The sequence below is a fragment of the Taeniopygia guttata genome, chromosome 1 (assembly GCF_048771995.1).
Source record: "Taeniopygia guttata chromosome 1, bTaeGut7.mat, whole genome shotgun sequence".
Classification (NCBI taxonomy): domain Eukaryota; kingdom Metazoa; phylum Chordata; class Aves; order Passeriformes; family Estrildidae; genus Taeniopygia; species Taeniopygia guttata.
This window is the reverse complement of record NC_133024.1, coordinates 60,878,542-60,901,227: the sequence shown is the minus strand read 5'-3', so window position 1 is coordinate 60,901,227 and position 22,686 is coordinate 60,878,542. Positions and strand designations below refer to the sequence as shown.

The window sequence follows — 22,686 nt, the reverse complement described above, 5'->3', positions numbered from 1 at the left end:
GCACAAACTGAATGTATGAAAAACGATTGCAGTGTTAAAATAGAGTCAAATCAGCAGTTTCAAAATTTGCATCCCATCTTTTGCACTTTAAGTACCAGAACTAATGATAACATATTTGAGTATTCAAGAACTCAAATTTACTTCTGATTGGATTTCCAAGAGGCTGTGAAATGAAATTTCTAGGCGGATATCCAAGAAAATGATAAGCATGGGACAAAAAGTCGGCAGACTTCACAGGTGTTTTGAATAAACATTGTGTTTTACAGCAAGATTACTGATTTCTTGATAGGAAACATATTACAACCTGCAAAATTTTATCTGAAGATAAAATTATAATATGCTAAAAAACATGTATTTTTTTTTCTTCACTAATGTGAAGATCTCAACTCTCTTGTGGTGTAATACACTGTAAGAGGAATTTTCATATTTTTAGGTATTGGCTGGACTGCTGCATGACAAAACCAGTGTGTTTTATTGTGAAGTGAGAGCTATTATAAAGCATCAGCAAACAACAGCATCAGGAATTCATGTTACAGAAACATCTGATTTTCCACTGCACATAAATAAAACTGATTTCATCCAAATCAGTGTATAATGAATGTTGATGACTTGATTGTTGGTAAGAGGAGGTCTAAAATCTTTGATATATTTTCAGGTATACAAGTTCTCTTACACAGTAAGTGGAAAAGAAACATTGTAGTAGTGGAAACAAGCACATAACTGGTTTACTTTATTACTGAAAAATGTCAACTAAGGGTTGATTTAATGGAACTGAAGCCAAGAAACAGATGTTCCACTACACTCTCAATTTATTATTGACCTAAAATCCCACCAAGGAGGAATACCTCCTTGCCCTAGCAATAGCTGAGGATCTTCTCCAACGTGCCTATTTGAGCAGACTATAAAAACCTCATTATGCTCATTAAAGCCATCATAAACATGCAGCAAAATTACCAGCGCTGCATCATCGCTAGGATCGTGACAAGCTGATCTAAATGTAGTAACACCTGAAAACCTGAGGATACCTCCACCGCTCGCCTTGCACATACACCATTTCTTTTTATTTCAACCATGAAGCATCGCTCCATTTTAAGTGGCTCATAAAAGCCCCAGCGAAGGTGCACACACGGGATTCCCAGCGCCGGGGCAGGGAATGCTCTTCCGGGGCGCTCAGCGCCCGGCCCTGCGCTGCAGCACCCACGGCCTCCGGGAGCCGGGCGTCCTGCTCCCCGCACGGCCCCGGGGCCGCAGCCACCCCCAGTCCGAGAGCGCACCACCGACACAGGGCCTGGCAGCGCTCCGGCTCCTGGCCTACAGATTTATTTTTTTCTCCCGGCCATTGCAGCTCTCCCCCATCCGCCACTGCCGCACAACCACGGAGGCCGTCGGCCCGCAGGTGTCGTGTTTCACCGCGGCGGCCGAACCGGGCAGGCAGGAGTCCTTACCGCTCATTTCGGGCCGTGCCGGGCCGTGCCGGGCGGGCGGCTGCTCCCGGCGCGCCGCGGAGCGGGGCGGGACGGGGCGGGGCGGCTCCCTCAGGTGCGCGGCCGGGCCCGCTCCGCTCCGCCCCGCGGCCTCTCCGCGCCCTGCGCCCCGCCCCGCCCGCGCCGCCGCTTCAAGGGGCAGCGCCCCCGCGGACAGCCACGGCCTCTGCCATCCCGCGGGCTGCCCGCTCCGCTGGGCACTGCAATCTGCCCACTGTCACTGCCTGGCGTGACCCGAGTCATTTAGCTGAAAGCTTCTACGTTCATTAGCATAATTAAGTGCTAAAGAATTACTTAGGCCCAGTCCTTCCAGTGGATTTTCCTTGAGCTGACCTGCTAATCAGTTTACACCTAAGAAATGGGGTGCACAAACAGATCTCGTTGCAAACACTTTCCGGCCCAGCGTTTGGAGAGCTGCAATGACTTTGATAGTAATCTATGTGGATACTGCGGCTCATGAACACTGCTATACTTAGCATTAGTCTAATGTGAACGGTGATGAATCACTGCTATCCCCTGGAGGAAATAGCATTCAGGATTTACTGCAGCACATTAGGCTAACTATGGCTCTATAACCAAACACCCACACTTTGACATCACACAGGCGATGATATGCATCACTGACGCAAGCACTGACAGGATCAAACACAAAGGCCACAGCAGCAGAAACAATAGAGCGCCAGCTGACGTAGCAGCACACCCCTCTAACACTGATGGGCAGCAGTAAATCAATAGTCCCAGATGCCACAAACAATTGCACCACTCTGTCTTTTACATAAGGAATAAGACTTCAAAGTTTTATTTTGGGTTCCCAACAGCTACAACTAATTAAAAAATTCAGCAACAACAACCACCACCAATTGGTCTACATTTGTCTTGTAAGCCATGCCTGGAAAATACTTCCAAATTAATACTTTAAGTTAAGCTCAACATCTTTACGCATACTTGGTGCAATACAATAAAAGTAATAAGAAAAGAAGAAAGCAAGTACAGAACATACTGTTTGGCCTAAGCTGGAGAAGAAGCACAAGAGGGAACTGGGAAGAACACAGGTGATCAGAAGACTTCAGCTGTCAGCGCTCTCAATTTAACTCATCCCTTATGCTCTAAATTCATCCTGACAAAACAATCCCTTCCCTTCCCCCATCCATCTGTCTACTTTTGCCATCAAGGCTGGGGAGCAGCAGCTGACAAAGTCACAGCATCAATTGAAATGTATTAACTGACTAGGGAAAAAAAAAAAAGGAAACCTATCAGTAGACAGTAGGCTGGCAAACAAAAGGAAAAATGGAAGGTAAAACATTATCATAGTTGCTTTCAAAAGTGGGGGGAGAAGCATCAATTTCTTTTAGAGAGACTTTGGAATAATGGATAAAAGAGCAGAAAGCTATGAAGCCTAACTAGCATTTCTAAAGATTACATCCTAATGAGATCCTGATCTTTCCCATGAAACCACACATACATATTCACAAGAAAATCCCTTCTCAGGCAAAGTGCAGAGATGACAGGTTCCTATAGCACTTTATCACTAATGCAGCTATCAGCTTTCTTATATAATGGCCTGATATACTTTCAAAGGAAAAGAGTGACAATGGTTTCTATGTTCAAATGTTACAAGTACTTTTATTTCACTTGTTTCTAAACAATGACCATGATGCAATTTTGTAATTAAAAAATGACTGCAAGTCCATGCCTTTGAATAGCACAAACTTCATAACACAAAGTTACACTTGGGAATTTTCAGAAGAATGATTGTAGTGGTTTGAAATACTACAATAATAAGACTTTTTATACCTACTTTCTGAAGCAACTGTTTGCCACAGTGATGAATTCTACTTTACTAAAAAAAAGTAACATTGATTCAAAGATGTTAATGTGGAAATACAACACACACTTTGTACTGTGCAGCCCAGGCTGTTAAATTACTCTGTTTATTTTGCCAGTTTAGGGCAATGATTTAGTAACTATATGGAAGAGTCATGTCAAAAAATTGTTCGCTCCCTCACAGAGTTCCAATTTAAATATTGGGTGAACCATAAATCGCTGCATTTCAGAGGGAGTCAAATGTGATATACCACACAGAGAGGCTTTGATAAAAATGTTATTGTACTTAGCAGGAAAAATAATCTGTTCTCATTCTAATCTAACGGCACTACATATAGCTTAGCTTTTTCTGCAACGATAGCCCAATGCCCTAGCACTAATGCTGAGCAGTATATATCTGCAACTTTTTCAGACAAAAATTTAGTATTTGTGCATGCTGCTTAATCATGTTGCACTTGATACACAACATTCAGAATAATCTACAATTTAATCATCTAACAGTTGTTACCACTAGAATTGGTGTTCTTCTAATCAGGTGAGTTTGGTTTTTTTCCTCCCATATAGCACTGTAGATCCGGAAGTTAAAAAGTTAAGCACTGCTACTAACAGCTGCTTGTGGGTAAGAGTGAAAAGCACAAGTGAGTCTCAACAGTTGGCAGTTCTTGGTGTGTCGACAGTCTTCTACAAAAGACTGTGTTGATCCAGAGAAGACAGATCTTGGAAGGAACAAGCATTAACTTCAGCTTCCTTCCCTGCCTGCCTGATTGTGCTAAGAATAGTATTACATAGTATAATTACTTGTAAAAGCCTTTTCATCATCCTGGTATTCAACTTATTACACTAATGAGTTTTGGTTTTTTTTTTACTTACCTGGCTACATTGGCTTGAAACTAGAATGCAGAATTATCTGGCACATCCTGCTGTCTCAGCTGGCACCCAAAGAAGTCTCCTTTCCTATGTGCAAATTTCTTAACATTACTGCTTCCCAAATTATTATGCACACATACACACATATCTATGTATGTATATATACACACCTATAATATACATAAAATTACTTGAATATGAATTACTGAATATTACTTATACAAATCTAATATATTGATTAAGAAAATCAACAGCATTCATATAAATGCTGGAAGAATTTTACCAGATTCTAAGAAATTTTTTAAATTATGGACAAGAGAGAAGAGTCCATAGATATTAAAAAAAAAAAAAAAAGAATCTGTTTGTGCAAACTGGGATTAATACATCATATACAGTGTGAGAAAACATGGGGAAAAGTCATATCTGAAAAAGCTGTCAAGAAGAAATTCAGTGTCCAACTCAAATTTTTATTTCTATCCAAGGCAGACCTCTCTAAAGACATATTACTGTGAGTCTCTGGAATCTACTAATTACAAGTACTTTAATCTGAAAACCTTTGGGTTGTCTAGGTTTCAATCTAACTATATAAATGAATGCAATGCAGATTCATATTGCCCATTTAAAATAAAACCACACCAGAACAAAAAAAAAATATTATTACTATTATTAACAGCCAAAATCCTCCTAGTACTTAAAACATATACAAAACACATCTTTCTTTAAAGGGACCAGTTTGGGAGTGATCATTCTTAACTAGAATATATAAAACTAAGTTAGTAGGATGTAGGGTATTCCAGCTTTCCAGAAATCCCATAATCCAGCATTCTACATGATTTAGCTGAAGAGGGAAAAATAAGTAACTCGCCTCCAAAAGACAGTAAAAGAAAATGCCAACTCAGAATTTCTCAGAGCTTCATGGCTAAGGGACACTGCTGGAATCAGGGAGCTGCAGGTTTAGATTCTGTGGTACTCGCACAGCTCAGATTTTTTTCGGTTGTGGGCAAGTGCTTTAAACAATTTCCTGCTGATGATACTGTTTGCATTTCAGAATAAACTTAATACAGCCCAAGCAGACAAGCAGCCTTTCTTTTTAGAGAGACAGAAAGTCATCATTTATATACTGTTTCTATGTCTCTGCCTTCGATGTTTGTGTCCTGACTGTCCCCTGCAGCCTCATGTTTTGTAGCATTAGAGGCATGTAGGGAATTCCACAGACAAAACAGGAGAAGCAACAGATTCAGCATGCTTGCTAGGATTAAATAATTATTTAGTGGGTGACCTGGGCTGCATCTGAGACTTCTGCAGATAAATCTAAGTTACAACTAAGGTAGAATCCATGCATCTTAAACATGACCCCTTGCAATCACGATTCTTCCCACAGACATATTTTTTCCTCTGCCTTTTCTCTAGTAATAAGCCTATAAATGCAGATACAATAGGGATGCTCTGAAGACAGTGGAAATAAAAGTTTGACTGAAAAACTACTGATCTTGAACACTGTTATCATTTCAACTGACATGATAAATACTTAAACATTTAGATTACGATTTCTGGTTCTGCTATTGACTTAAGGTCCACATACAAGAATTTTCATGTCCAAAAAGCTTTGCAGAAATTTGATCCCAAATTTATTAACCCTAAACCAGGACACACATAGAAAAAGCTAAGTCTGACTGACATGATATTGTCAGTCAGATTTCGCAACACAGAAAGGTACCATGCTTGCTGCAGACATCTGCAGCCTCTTCTGCTGTGAAATGCTTCTAATATTGCACAAATCCCTTAACACTATCAGCCAATTTGCACTGCAAACCTCACATTTACTGCTCACAGTGATGTGAAAGTGGTTTTCAGGATCTGCAATCCCACTAATAAAGACGCTAAAATCTGTATGTTTTAAACTTGTTTTGGAATTTGAAGTTTAAAATTTGATCTTTTTGGTGTTTTATGTGACAGACTCCTTGATTCTCCACAATGAACACTTTACAGATCACTTAAATGAGGCATTATTTTCTACAAATCTCAAGCAAGTTACCACATATGGGATGTATGTAAGCTCAAATACTTAAGAACATCTATGACAAAGGCTCCTCTTGATGAAAAGCTTTCAGCAATGCTAATAAACGTCTATTACCTGAAAGAAATTATCTGGAAAAGCAGTAAGCTGGGACCAGAAACAAAGATAAGCCTATACCACTGCAGTCTTCTCTTCAAAGTTCAATTTGCTTTGTAACCAGATATGTTTTGGAAAGTAACATACCCACTGCTTTGGCATCCAAAATGAACCTGGAGTCAGAAAGAAATATGTAAGGAATTTACCTGTGCCAAACAAGGGGCCAGGGATGAAACAACTAACTTGGCTCAGACATGTAATGGATATCATTCCAAACCAGAAGAAAGGAAAAGACACATGGATACAGTGGAGTTCCTTACTATACATTATGTATGGTTCAATATATCCCTCCATGAAGGACCTGAGACAAGAAAATTGCTTAATAGCTGTAAAGTAGATGTGCCCTTTGTGCAGAAATCTTTTTATTGCTTCACTATTGCCTAGATGCAGGAGATGAAAATTTTCTGTTGTTGAACCATGAGGGCTCAAGGCCTGAAAACCACTTTATTAATTAAGACTATGCACCTGCAATTGCAATGTCATTCCTCTCCCCCATTATCATACATCAAGATCTACCATGAATGGATTCTATGTAGAAGCACAAAGACCAATAGCAAAGCAGTTATTTTATCCATGTCTCCCCACTGGACTGCTCTTCTAGAGCGCCACTCTCCTACGTAGCCAGGTTTCTTGTAATTATATAGAAGTATTTCACAGTGGTTTGATATCCAACTGGACTCTAGACTAGTTCTGACATTAATTTTTTTTAAATCCCTTTTGTTTTCTACCAAAACTCATTTTTAGCCAAGCAAATCAAGCTCTTCTACTTTATATTTTCTCCTGAATATCCTAACAGTTATTATTCAAAACACCTGGAGTCAGCTTCATTTCATCTTTTGTAAACATGAGTTATCAAATTACAGCAGAAATCTCAGCAGAATCCGGTAAACATCCCAAACTATACTAACAACAACTGTCCTGATGCATTTTATGATCACACTAAGCTTTACAGATACATTACACTGGAGATAATATTTACCTAGTGAGTCAAATAGATAGCTTGCTTGCTTCTTCTTCCTCCTCCTTATCAACTTTCAAGTGAGATCCTAATCCATAATTTATTAATCTTATACACAACTTTGCATTGTATATAACTGTATTTCACCCAGTTTAGGGTACCATTCAAAAACTACTCATTTGGACAACTACTGCATGTTCTTGATTTTTTACCATTTCTGGAATATGGATCTCCTGTGCCATTTGAGTTGTCTGGATGATCAGCTTTGCTAAAATACCAAGTATTTCTAGAATGCCATATTAGCTGAAAGACACCCAAATGCATTGATTCCTGAGTGATTAAGGAGGAATATATTTACATCCTAGGCTGTCTGTGCATCATGCTTTTGCATTCAATACTTTCCTATTTCATGCACAATTTAGAACCTTTAACAAAATAAAGGTTATACTGAGACTGCTGAAGTTCTTTGGAAATAGCGAAGAAAAACATTCTGCACTATGCTTTCAAGGGAACAGGCAACACACAGGTATCTGGCCTCAAGACTCCACTGCAAACCTGTAATTCTTTACACCTGCATTTTCTAGTCCTATCTGCTTTCCACTGGCCCTCATATCGGCCAAAACTATATCCTAAATAGGTCTAACCTTACCCAACATTAAGCCTCTTTTTCTCTGTGGAATGTTCCAAGGCACTTCAGACCTTTTTCCCAGCTCTCTGAAGCTACACAGAAGTGTTTACTGTACTATTTGCCCAGACCCAGCAGCACAGTACCACCATACATGAAGATGATCCAGCAACGTACATTTATGTGCTTCTGAAAAGAACTCAAACCCAATACCCTTCTGTTTAACTACTGTGACCAACATGAGAGCAGATTCTTTCCCATAATAATAATGGATCTGTTTTTCAGTTGAGAGGACAAGGCTCAGTAACAAAAAAAAAAAAAAAAAACAAAAAAAAAACCACAAAAAAAAACCACACCCAAAAAAAACCCCACACACACCCAAAAAAACCCCACACAACAAACTGAAATTCTATGAACATAATGCGCAATTGGAAAGCTATTGTGAACAAATCAGTGCTCTGTATGGCATTTGAAAGATCAGACAGAGGATGAACAGAGAAAGCTGTGTGGGCATAACAATCTACTGTGTGTCATATCTTTGCTGGAAAGTGATGCAAGGCAGCTCTGATGTGTATATAGCTGCAATTAAAAGAAAAGATAGGGTATTTCCAAGGTACATTTTCCTCCTGTTCATGCAATTTTCATTTTCATAAGCATTAAAAGGGTGTAGTAAGCATAAAACCATATCTTTTACAAATATTTTATTGAAAATACTACTACATATCATGTCAGATTTACAACCTGTGTAGAAATGCACTAACACACCTGGGCCACAAGTGAAAAAGTGATCAAACCATCAATAATTAATCTCAAAAGCCTCATGCTTGACAGTGGTCTTGTATCCATTTCTAGTACAAATCAGGGAAATGACTGGAAGTTAGTCTCACACTAGCCAGTCCTCTGCACCTCTGATCAATATTTGTTGATACTCATACTTTTCAGCTCTCTTAGCAGGTGATTTTTAGAACTCATTCATGTTGAAAGAACTTTACCGGGTTCCAGTTTTTTAGGCTGCCCTTGTAACTTATTAATATTTTCACTCATTAATGCATTGCATAGCCACCAGATGCTCCGCAAAACTGCATCACCAGTAGTGACAAACTCTTACTGGGAGATAGTCACTTTGCTTTTGACCCCAATTCAGAAAAAAATTATCTTTCAGAAAAAACACAGTTTCGCTTCTCAAATTCCCAAACTCACCTTGGGCTTTAGGCACCCCAAGGATCTGCCTGCAAGCTTTATTTGTATGTGCTATCACTTGAAAAGTAAGAGTAAAAAGTCAGATAAATTTTAAATCCAGGTAAGAGTCAAAGTACCTTTTTTTTTTTTTTTGGTACAGCTAACAGAATCTGATCCAAAATCTTTGTCCAATCACAAAAAAAGAAACAAAATACAAAATAAAAGGAAAGCATAACAAAAAGAATAAATGCAAACTTAAGTATGTGTCATGTAATTTTTCAAATCTGCCCGCTGCTTAAGAGCTTTGCTGAGATGTCTCTTGGCTGCATAAACTGAAAGAGTTAACACTGTCCATTCAACCTCTGAACTGTAAAGATCATCCAAAGGAAACACATTATACACGGTATTTATGAAAACAGCCCATATAGAGAGCATCAAAGCAAAAGGATAAATGAAACTTTTGAGGAATAGGCTACTGTCATGGTTTGACACTGGCACAATGCCAGCACCACCATGAAAATGCAACCTATCAATTGAATGCTGTGAAATGTGATCGAGAACAGAGCAAAGCAGGCCAAACTTAATAACAAGGGAAAAACTTTATTACACTACTACTATAAAAGAAAAAAGGAAGAAAAAAACCACACACAAAATTCAAAATGAAAACCTTTCAAAACATTCCTCCTCCTGCCACCCAACGCCAACAAACCACAGTGAGACACATTTGGACCCTTAATCAAGTCTTCACCCTTCCATATAATCAATACTGAGTCCATCAGGGGAGAGAGGAGTCTCCCTTGCACTATAGACCCCCAGGAAACACAGCTGCCACCTCTTGTGTTTCCAATGTCACACGTGGCACCGCCCAGACACACCGGCCAGTGTGACACTCTCCTCTCCATGTCACAGTGCTCTCACCACTGTGCATGGACAGAGACTGCTTATAGGGCCCCTTTAAGGATGCTTTGCCAAGGACCACCAGGAACAACAGTCCAGTATCGCATTTCGGGACTAGAGTCCCCCCCATTTTCCCCTGGGGCCGAGGGTCCAAGAACAGAGATCGTCTTCTCTTCTTCTCTGAAGACAGAGGGAATCATCACACCCTCCTCAGCTTTCTCTGCTCATGCCTGAACTGGTAGTTGCTGAAGGAGTTTCTTGGCTCACCATTGCATCCCCCCAAAATGCAGTCTCTCTCGGAGGAAGGATTGGTTCAGTCTATGGCTAACAAGAATAGTCGAGCCAAAAGCCACTCCATCATCTCCCCCCAACCTTCTTTCCCTAACATCTGAGGTCCCAGGCTGTCTCTCTTTCCTTCAGATTGAGGAGGAGAAATATTTCACAAAGCTTTCATTTCCCAGGAAAGGGTTAAAATTCTTGGACTCCCTGGACGGATTAAATCTCGGCCCAGGACTGTACTCTCCAATGACCGGAACCAAAGAGAGCGAGTTCTCCTGGGAACTCCGCTTTTAACCCCTCTGTGTTCTCAGAGGCGTGTCCACCTTCAATTGGTCACCCCGAGTGTCAGTATCCAAACCTGACCCCTAACTGGATTGACCTCTTCCTTCCAAAAAAATTCTTTTTCCGTGTCAAACCACGACACTACTGGAAAAACAAATTGAGATCAATCAAAAGAGATAAACCATATCCTCACTGAACAGCTGATTAATCAAAAGGGAAGGAAGGTGTCATAAGATTCCCTAGAAGCTCCAGTGACATTAACCTGAGACCTATATTACTGGATGCTATACTATCTTGAAAAAATCTGAAGCTCTTTGAATGATGTCTAGAGCACCTGCCCTAGACAATTGAGTGTTCTAATACAACTGGGAAGCCTTTTGCAGTGTGAGAAAGAGCTTCTCTCTGGCATAAAGAACCAAGAAGAGCAGTATGGATAGATGTATCCACTTCCAGTGAATTTGGCCCTTCTGACTTTTAAACCTCTTATGATAACACTTTTTCTTAATGGCTGTAAGTGGCTGAACTTACTTGTAACCAGTCTTTAATTCACATTATACAGGAGCTGTTTTACATTTGTGCACAACTAGCCTATATGTAATGACTTGGTTATCTTCTGTGTCTTCTTCCTTTCCCTCATTTGGATAATAAAATGCTTTAGACGTAAAACAGATTGCTGTATGTCTGCAAAAGGAAGAAGGGGAACTTATATTACAATGATTTTAAATAAAGTTTAAGAGTGACATGATCATGTAAGTCATACAAGCTGACAAAACCTCAGTCATTTCACAGACAGCCAGAAAAAGACAGCTATTAATTTACTAATAATAACACATGCACAGCCACATCTATCAAGCCATATGCTGCTTATTCATCTATTACTACCAAAAAAAAAAAAAAAAAAAAAAAAAAAAAAAAAAAAAAGCAAAACCAAAAAACCAAGAACAGCGTTAAAAATCCCTGGATTCAAAGTATTAGCAATTAGTTAGATATTACATTCTTGCAAGGACAGTCAACTTATTAGCCTTGTACAGGTGAAAATGAGGGAAAGGGAGACTAACCTCCTGGGTACCCAACAACTTTTGGCATCAGAGAAGGCATGGAGGCAGAGCAATGCCAGCTTGTAAGCTTGTTGGCATGGTTGTGACAGCCTGAGCATGCATGAGGAACTGGCTTTCTTTTGAGGAATTCTGGACAAACAATGGCCACGAGAGCTGCTCCACAACTATGAAGACTGTTTTCCTTCCCAGTGTGTCTGCAACCCTTCACAACTACCAAGGGCCTGACAGTGGCAGTGGCACAAGATAAGGCAGCCATGACTACAGGTGGGCAAGAGTAAACCAAGATCAATTCAAAGCCATTTCCTACTAACAGTAATTCTGTGATAGAAGTCTGAATAGTTCGACAGCTGGAACTATACTTCAAGACTTCAGCAATACAACTTGAATTGCACAGGGTGGAACTATAAGAAACTCTCCTGAGGTCTCATCTAACAATGCACAGCATTTTCCAACAGATGACACACCAGCCTGTATTTGTACTGTACCTAGTTGTGAAAGAGGATGCAGCAAAAGTCCTTTATGCACAAAGTTCTAGCCTTTCCATTTTCATGAAACCCAGTACAAAGTCCATTTATAAACACTGTTTGAGTTTCTACAAAATAAAAGCACCATTTGCTTTTAAACAATCAGATAATGAAATTAAGGAACTTCTTCCATTCTTTAATGTTAGCAATGTTCATGAATCTTTATTATTTCAGTTAATCGGATTACATCCAATTAAGATAAAAAAAGTTTAAGCTGTCAGTTTAAGTTATGCTAAATGTTTGTACATTAAGTGAAAATACTAAGTAAAATGCCCATAGCTCTAATTTTTTTTTATTTAATTCAAACTGCTTACATTAGACAAACTTTCTACTTAGAGAAAACTACTACTTCTACTTACAAAAAGCTCTTACAAAGAAGAGCTCTTTCCAGTTTTTCCCCCTTCTTTTCTCCCCATAAAGCAAGTAATATAGCGCTATTTCTTTCCCATCAACAGCATAGTCACAGAAAAAATCAGATTAACTGATTGCAGTGCCCTGGGAATACTATAATATTGCCAGCACAAACCTGTCAAGCCTAACATGCTTCATACAAGACTCATCCAACTGATTCCAGACTAAAGCAATAACAGCACCTGAATCTCAGCAGCTTGAGTTAATACTTCACAGCCTTGGGGGCTAGACATGTCTGACTAGAGTAATGGAAACCAAGTTTTAGGGGCATTCTACAGCTGCAACTTAGCACTGTAAATTAATTCCCAACATGCACCTCCAAGAACCAGTACCATCCTTGTAAAATGTGATGTTAGATGCTCATGTAAATGGATGAGCTCAAAGAGTTCAGGCGCTTGAGCGCAAAGACATTCATTGAGGGTACAACTGTGAATCAACACACCTAAATGAGGCACTTTCAGGATGTAGCCTTATTTATTTCAGCTTATAATAGCCAGGCTTTAGCTCCAAAATGGAGACATCTCATTTAGGTATCTAAAATTATATGTCTACATGCAAGTTAGGACTTTCAACTCCCATTATGGCAAGTGGAGACCTACTTGGTACAGACAGTGGAGCCTGGAGAGCTATTGAGTGCAAACTGATGTCAGCTGAAAAGCACTGAGTGCACTCTACCTAGTGACTACATCTTCACTAGTTTCAATAGGAGCTTAGATCCAGAGCCACATATAGAAACACACATTTAGACACCTAAAATTAGATGACTTCAGTATGCAGCTGAAGAAGCACTGATATTTCAAACAAAATGTCTCCAGAACCTTCCTACAGTCAGGCTGAATTTGCAGTGGGGAGATTGCAGTGTAGTCAAAAAAAAAAAGAATAAAGGAGAAGATTAAAGAAGATACAAGGGAAGATTAACTGATCTGAACATACTGGAAAATCAAACAGGAAAAGGAGGGCTTGACTGAACACTTTACAAAGAATATAATACCTTATGAACTCACATCTCAGAATGCATGAAATAAGACAGAACAAAAGTTAAAAAAATATCTATTAGAAGAATGAGAAATAATCCTTCTAATAGAAAGAGCAAAAAATATTAGACTCATTTTATCCATATAAAGATATTGACTCTCTTAAACACATTTTAAATCAAAATCAATGGCAGAAAACAATGTTTTTCCTAAGACACACTACAATCAACATCACAAGAGAGATGAATTAATGCATTCCCTTTTTTTCTTTAATTTGCTACTGCAGAAGAGTATAAAACAAGTCTAGTTTACTTTTCAATCAAACTTTTACCAAATTCAATTTGTTCTGGGAATAGAATGTTTTAGAAGTCTAGTATTTATAATACTAACAAAGTAGGCATAACAGTAATGTGAGCTGCTCTGGCAGAAAAGCAGCATGATAAAGTAAATTTTTCCAGTAACAGCTTCTTGTGTCATCCTTGCCTGCTTCTTAAATGGCTCAATGAGACTGGGACCACAAAGACCTGGTCAGTCATCAGAATTAATGGAGGAAAAGGTCAGGCAGTTCCCAGGGAAGGCTGAGGGAGCTCCATTACGAGGTTAATTCTCATGGTCAGTCTCAGAGCAGAGAGAGGCCAAGCTGAAGAACAGAACTCTGGATTTCTGTTTTATTCTTGTCAGGAGAATGACCTTGTTTTGCACTACTTTGAAATTTTCATTGAGTTAGCACAACAGATTTGAAAGATGGTCGTGACTCTAGAAGACTGCCTCTGCCCTACTGAAAGAGGGCCTACAGAATCAAGGAGATGTGTCTGAACCCAGCTTTAGTTCAGCAGTTTTACTAGAAGAGCTGCAGCAGCAGGGCTTACAGGCAAGTTTTACCTGCCAATAGGAGTTGACTTATAAACTGAACTTGTGCTATGTGCCAAAGCCAACACAGGAGCATTTGACATGCACTGCACTGAAGGCTTAGATCCATCATTATTTCTTTACTTACTAGAAGTGTATTTGCTATATCTCAATCTAATTTTTAGGCTAACCTACCAGTAAAAGGTAGAATGGTTAAGTCTTCGACAATATGTGCAAGGGCATTCATACACCCTGTTTATCAATCTAACCGATAAAAAGAGCAGCTCCTACTTAAAATTATTTTGGAATGAGACAGCTCCAAATCAAGCTGCTACAACCATGCTTCGTACTTTGTGACCACTTTCCCTGATTATCTTGTTTCAATACAAAATTGAATTATGTCTCCTCTGCAGTCATACTCCCACACAGCTGGCCAATACTAATATTATTTTTAGTTTGAGTGCAGATATCTAGAAATAAAAAAAACTTTAATTTTTAAAGAAATTGTGTATATTGAAGGTCATTCCCAAAAAGAGGTGCTTTAGAGTTAAGCTACTCCTATAGACTTGGCTCTGACCCTCTGCACAGACTTCCTTACCCAAGCATTAATTAGCTGCAAATCACTGTAGCTTGCTCTGCCTCCATATTTTCAATTGATTTATCTTAGCTTCCCTCAATGACTTTTATAAAGGCCCTCTAAATACTTCCAGCGGAGATCCTAAAATTAATATGTAGAGAAGGAAGTTAATCTAAGTATCCATATCCAGTTTCAGTCTTACATAATATCTTTAGTCTTCTACATAGAAAGAATGGAGATGACAACTGAAATAATCTACCATTTAGGGTGAGTTTGTTTTGAGGGATTATTTAGATGTTTTTTTAATTAACTGATACACAAGACCTTACAACTCTTTTTAGAAGGCTACTGCGGAGAAAAACTGCAAATCATCATTAAAGATCAAAAGGAAACTAAATAAACTTACAGATGCATTTCAGTATTTAGAAATAAGAAACACATAAATGGAAACAAGGATGAAAATTTAGTTTCTTCTCAGGCTACAGAAAGAAAAAAAGAGCACCCAGAGCAGCTTCTCTGGCTGGCTTGAGTAAGCTGTCCTTAATGGAAGCAGGAAAACCAAAGCACTAGATCTCTGTAATACACATCCGGGTTTACTTTTAAGGGGTCCATTACTCAGGCTATTAAGCTACCTAGAAGACTAGATATGCTCTAGGAGAAAACTCTTGGTAATAGTATTTTATTTCTTTTGCCATTTTTTCCATTATTAGAGAGCTGTGTATTTAAATAAAAGTTCTTTTATTCCTAAACTTTGCCCAGTGCTAATGTGGATATCGAGTAATTTCACAAACAAGATATGATACTTCTAGAGGTGATGTCACCTTTTAAGTCTATAAATGTGACCACTACTGCAGTGCCAGGTATCTTTGTACATTATAAAATTACCACAGAATGACAGCACATACTTCCTCCACTTACTACAGTGGTTTAGGATTTGATAATAAGCTATAGTGGTCTTGTGAGGGAAGCATCTCCCAATGACCATTAGCAACTAAAAGTCCCATTCTCAGGGGTCTGTGGCAACTCAAATTTATGATAGGTCTTTAACCACTTCCAATATTAAAATAAAATTCAACAGCAAAGCACAAGATGATATTTGAACAAGATAAATGTAGGGGGGTTTTGCTTCAAATGTACTTAAATAGCAGTTACTTTCAGATTTTAAGATGCTCAATCTGCCTGCTGTAACACTATCTGTAAAAAATCAAAACCACACCAAGCCTGACAGCAGAAAAGAGTAGAAAATATATTAAAAGCCACCCTGCAGAAAACTTGGGGATACTGGTGGATGAAAAACTAGACACAAGCTGGCAATGTGCACTTGCAGCCCAGCCAGCCAGCTGTGCCATGGGCTGCATCAAAGGCAGCATGTCCAGCCAGGCGAGGGAGGCGATCCTCCTCCCACCTAGAGTCCTGCGTTCCTCAGCACAAGACAGACACGGACTTGAAGAGGGTCCAGAGAAGGGCCCAAAAAATGGTCAGAAGTTTGGAGCATTCCTCCCGTGAAGAAAGGCTGAGAGAGTTGGGATTGTTCAGCCCAAAGAAGAGAAAATGCTGGGAATTGTTGGGAAGGATGAATAAATATGATTGCCTGACAAAAGATTTACAATAGTACAGCCAGGATGAAAACAATCCCCCCTACTCGTTGGACAATGCCCTTACCTACAGACAGGTCCAAAAGTCAAATGGACTGTTCCATCTCAACCCCCAAAATGCATGATTCATCCCACACCTGTAACCTTCCCCTGAAACATCAGATATCTGTGACCCCATTGGCCTAAGTCTTGTTCCAGCCCACCTTGAAGCCCCCTGATAAGGGGTCTCTGAGGGGCCATACGCCCTCTTGGAATCCCCGCTCTCTTGCAACTTCCCCCCTCTTGGAACTTCCACCCTCTCCTAGAGCATCCTCTCTACCCCTTGTCTCTCCCCTCCCCCATCCCCTCAGGCCTTGCCACGTGCTGCATCTGGCAGCTCCAAGCAAGACCTTTCACCATCCCTAATAAACTTTATATTCTAAGAGCAGCCTTCAGAGATCCCTTGTCTCCATTCATCAAAGCCGTCCTGGAGCCCAGCTTTCTCTACAGGGGATACCTTATTGCAGCCTTTGATTATATAAAGGGGTTTATTAAATAGATGAAGACTTTTTATCTGGGTGTATTGTTACAGGTCAAGAGGCAGCATTTCAAACTGAAAGAGAGGAGGTTTAGACTGATATAAGAAAGAAATTTTCATGAGGGTGGTGAGGCACTGTCATAGGTCTCCAGGAGAAGCCATGGATGCCCCATCCCTGGAAGTGTTCCAGGACAGATAGGATGGGGCTCTCAGCAACCTGGTCAAGTGGAAGGTGTCCCTCCCCATGGCAGAGGGGTTGAAAGTAGATAACCATTGAAGGTCTCTTCCAACCCAAACCATTCTGTGATTCTGTAACAGTTTTATTCGCAAAATATTCTGGGTAATGGACAGGTTTGGTTTTGCAAAGTTCATGCTGATCTTAGAATGAACTAAAGTTTGTGTTTCACTACTGTAGTCTCAGAATTGATGTATCTTCTTTTCCTCTTGAATTCCTTGAAAACATGTTTCAGAAGAATTTTATTTCTTATTCCAAAGAGAAAAAAATAGGTTAAGCTTGCTTAACTTTTATCCCAGAACCTAACCTTAATACCGATACTTCATTTAATTTCAATGCATGAAGCATTTATGACTCATTCTAATTTACATAAGTCTTCTTATTCTATTATGAAAATGGCAATTTTCCTTCGCAGAGACATATAGAACATGGTCTCTCTTATTGTGTCAAGTAACATTTAATAGCCTTTAGCTGTAACTTGGGACTGTTACAAAATGTCCTCAAGATGAGTCATCTTCATTCATTAATTCTGCAATAGGAAGAATTCATGAATGAGTGATCCGCAGTAATTCATTTCTACAAAGAGAACCCATTCATACATTTCAAACCTGGTTTTCTGAATCACTGTAATGTAGCTGATTATTTCATATTAACAGAAGAAAAATTTGGCTTAAGGAAAGTTCCCACAGAAGTCTGTGTATTTCTAGTATATGTGAAAATTTTCATATATTTAAAAGACCTCTTTTGAAAATAAACATTTTGGTCTAACACATGGTTACACAGACAGGTATGTTCCTATTTATCTAGCAAGGAATGAATGGTGTTTTTGTAAAGTTAGATTGAAAAATGGTTTAAATTGAAGCTGCATCAAGGGGGAGCATAAGTTGTCACTATCAGACAAATCACTAGGCAGGCAAAGAAAATATTTTATAATATCCAAAAAATATGGCCATTGGCACACAGAAGTGCTCAATCAAAGCTGTATTTAAGTCAAAATACAGACAACAGAAACCCAATTATGATCCAAGACTGCTAACTACAGAAGTATAAAGTAGCTATGCTTCTTATTCTACAGAAATAAAGAATAAAATACATGTTATTTTAATTCATTAAAAGGTCACCAAAAGAAAGGAAAGGAATTCACCAAGGATCAAGGTCCCCTTAACCATCATTGCTCTCCTGCCATTCTTAGGAGATTTCAAATCAGGAATTATACTTAAGAGTCTTTTCACTCAATATTATTCACTCAATATTCCACTGCCATGGAAGAGGACCACAGAATGAAGCTGCTTCTCACTTAATGTAGTTCCAAACCAGTCAAGTTTTACAGACCACCTGTGAGAGCAGATATGTGGTAAGTCAGTACAAAGACCTGCATGTAAATGCAGAATTTTCTTCAGAAGTGAAGTTCACAGAAAATGCATTGCGTGCTTCTCCATTAACTAGCGCTTTAAGTTTTCATTACTTCATTTACTCAAGGACAGCTCTAAAGAGCAATTTTATTGATACCTCTCCTTTCTCCTGCAGAGCCACCAACTCTCATCATTTTCAGGTTGAGAAATTTTACCCTATGTACAGTGTTGCAAAGTAAGGACAGTTCTCTTTAAAAATAGAACAGATGACAAGAACAGCACAAAGATTGACAGAGCATCTGAATGTTTCCAACAGGCAAATATTTGATCCAAAAAAACCCAATTAACATTATGGTTGGATTTATTAAAAATCCACATTGACTTCAGCAGACAGCACAATATCAAGGTGAATTGACCAGCAAGAAAGCACAAGAGATTTAGAATTATCCAAGGAAGCACGACTTACCAAATCATTCAAACTAATGTATTTGGCTATCTGCACTTCTGTCTGGGATCCATAAGCAGCTCACTACTTCTCAACTTCCACTCTTTCATTTTAGTACTGTATATACATAATTTCAATTTTTTCTATCATACAACACTGAAAAAACTGCATATGTGTTCCTTGCAGAGACTTTTATGCCAAAGAATTTAGGATACTTTTAAGTCAGTCATCTTCATGCTTGCTTTCTAAAAATAAGCATCTTTGTACATTCATCCAAACCATTCTTATTATATATTTCCGCATATATAACTATGATTTCACGTAACAACTGAGTGCATACAGTGAAGAAAAAATCAAAGAACTGATGTGTGCTTGCTTTCTTTCTTACTTTCAAGACAATGTACTAGACTCCTGCAGCTGTAATCCATTTTGCAGACTGTGAATAAATTCTGTAGACAACTCAAGGGCAAACTATGTTTGAGAAATTTTGGCAGAATAAAAAAAGGACCAATACCAAATTACTCTCTATAGTTTACACCATCTAAAATAGTGTATTTTATACAAATCTCTGCACAGAAAACCAAACAGTAGACACTCCTCATGAGCTGTAATATATATAATGAAAAAGGAACAGCATCAATTACTAAGGGAATTTCTTCTTTAAGGCAGACAGACTCAACAACCCAAAAGGTAAAAAGATCCATTGGCATAGCACTCAAAAACACAGAAATGTCTCAGAAGTGGGAAGAACACACCAGAAAAGCAACCTTCAAAAGATCAGGTGCAACTCAGATTCTGTATGAAGATTACTGAATTCACAGATATGAAAAAAACTTTATGTCCCCTACTTTACTACCAACTATAATCCACAATGTCATCTCCAGGAAGGGGGAAAGACAAGAAGAGTATCTATGTGACAGGAGGTTTGCAAAAGCTGTGGTACTGATTTGGGATGTAGTTTTCCAAATTGCAGTGCCATTTTTCAGGGAAGTTGTACCATTTTTCAGGGAAGACTGTACCTCAGCTTACACTTAGTGAATTCCAGAAACAATCAGGTAGTAACTTGCTCATGCTCACTTTCATATATAAAGGATGAAGAAATCCACAGCTGAATCAAATCACAATAAGCAAGCTGCCTACTCCAAAAGCAAGAGGCACCAGGCAAGGATAAAAGCTGTACCATAGAAGGTTAGAACCATATCTGTAAGGATATGATGTTAGTATTTTTGCAGTTCATGAAACAATTCTTGCTTTGAAGACAATCATGCCAGAAAAGTGTCAATTCATTCTCCACCAGTAAGACCATTTGGTAAATCAAAAAAATAGAACCAAACATTCAACACAGCCACTTCTCTCAGTATTTTGTGCAATAGAAGCAAAATATATATTACCTGTTCTTTAACTTGAATTGCAAGACAAAAATAATTTTATTTCCCTCAGTACTGTCAAGTAATTATTACATATCGTGTTTCAAATAAGCTGCATAGAATGGTTAGCTGCAACACTGATCCATTTGCAGCTCAAAGGATGCAAGAATACCATGCAATCAGCAAAAAGTCTTGAAATATGGTGCTATTGTCAATATAAACTGTCAATATAAACTTAATTACCATCTAAGGCCTCCTTTGAATCAGTTGTTTTGTAGCCGAAGGACCTGCCTATGACACTGGAAAGCAGACCTTTCAGCTCTTCTCAGACTGGAGAGAAGAGGGAGAGGAACCGGAAAATATTTACTTCCAATTCCCAGAACAGTATCTGTTGGAGCTGGGCCAAAATCCAGAGGGGTGGAGGGGAAAGTAGGATTCACTGGCCCAGATGATGACATGCAAAAATGTGACCCCATAGCTCAATCTGTGGATACTCTCTTACAACGCAGTAAAATGGTATTCTACGCAGCAGCAATAGCTGATTGCTCATTTCTCACAGTACCTTCTAGATATGCTTAACTGGTAGAATTCAGAAATAATGCCATTTGGCCCCTAGAGATAATGAAAAACTAGGTGGAATGACTGATGGAGAAACAACATCCACATGATAGCGAAGAATAAAAAAAAACCTAAACTCAAGCCACATTAACAGTTTGAGCTTTTAATTTCAGGTCTGTGAAATAAATGAGCTTAGTCAAAAGTTGCTACAACAGCCTTTCTGTGCTTGCATTGCAATCTGAAAATGTTCCTCCCTTCTCCTCTCCACAAAATTTAATTTCATCTACTATAACATAAGAAAAAGTACTTGGTTTATGGCAGTGAAGTCTAAATCCCAATGATCCTTAGCACATAAACTTTTAGGTCTTTAAATAGCTCTTGTATTTAAAATGAATTCTGTCATTCTTTTACTTTCACCATTAATTTCCTTTTATTAATCCTGATTGAGACTCAGAAAATATGAAAATAAATTTATCAGCTTTACCTGTAATGCACTGAAACTGTCCATCTTCTCTTCTTATTGTGAATGCTTCCCCTGGATTAACTTGCACAAGAATAACCTTAAAAATAAAAGAGTGTTTACAACCATTACACAGGAATATGTTACAGAAGTCTGGTGTGTGCAAAAACCAAAAGTTTTACTGCGAAAAAACCTTTTTTTTTCTGGTTAGTAAATACATTATTTTTCACTTCACACTTCTTGCTGTCTTTATCCCACAGAGAAGGAGATAAGAGCAAGAACAAGCACAGATATTTTTAAACAAACATTTTTCAAAGAGTGAAGGAGAGAATAACAACTAAGGAAAATAGTACCTGTACAAGTTTTATTTTCTCAACTGCTCGGTATAATTAAAAAGCTATTTGTACTGCTTAAATTATTTCAACAAATTCCATTAACTTCAACATTAATCAAACCATTACGTAAACTTTCAGAAGGAAGCCTAGAATTCCCAGTGCTTGACATCAACCACTCGACAGTTTTCAGCACAAGGAAAATACTGTGTTATGTCCCTCTTTACATGACTCAAGCATATTTGTACATCCATTAATGATAAAAAAATATCAGAAGTCATGACAAAGTAAGTGCACCACATGTCCAGCATGAAACAGTATGTATAATTTTATTTATTGGTTACCCAATTTTGTAAAACCAAGCAATGCAGAAATGATAGCAAAGCACACAGCATAAAAAATAAACAGAGAAAGTCTGTATCAAAGCAGAAGCCTGCTACCATTTTAATTTTTGTACTTTTATTTGAAACTTGCCCTTCTGTGAGGAAAAAACTTTGTAAACATGAAAAACCTAGCTAGAATTATAAACAAAGGAGAAAAAAACTTTAAAAGTAGAAAAACAGGTACATTTTATAAGTTCCTTTCTGGACAGAACTTTCTTCAGTCTTGCTTGCACGGGTCTAAATAGAGCCTATATCCTCCTCCCTCTATAAATGAGAAGGAAAGAAATCTTTATAAACATAACTCTTGAGCATTACGGCCAAAAATTTACTTTGTTAAATTGCTAAAAGAAAATAAAATATTTCATGTTTACAAAAACACAATCAACCAACCAAAATCCCCAGAACTGGAAACTTGAGTGTTACTCATTTTAGGAATACCAGAGACAAAGAAAAGGATAAGAAAATGGCAGAAATCCTATTA

General features: G+C 38.5%; 1 protein-coding gene across 8 annotated transcripts in view; it reads right to left on the bottom strand.

The window, feature by feature from the left end:
* The window catches only part of FNDC3A (fibronectin type III domain containing 3A), a 112,072-nt gene that overhangs the window by 53,181 nt on the left and 36,205 nt on the right, over positions 1–22,686 (bottom strand). For 6 of the 8 annotated variants that reach the window (XM_030272703.4, XM_030272697.4, XM_030272743.4 and 3 more), the window contains one exon: positions 21,515–21,590. The exons of 1 other annotated variant lie outside the window; for it this stretch is intronic. In XM_030272703.4, the coding sequence (XP_030128563.4) occupies positions 21,515–21,590 (76 nt within the window). Of the gene's footprint in view, positions 1–1,445; positions 1,693–21,514; positions 21,591–22,686 lie in introns of those variants that run through there. One more of the 8 variants, XM_030272717.4, reaches the window with a different exon arrangement.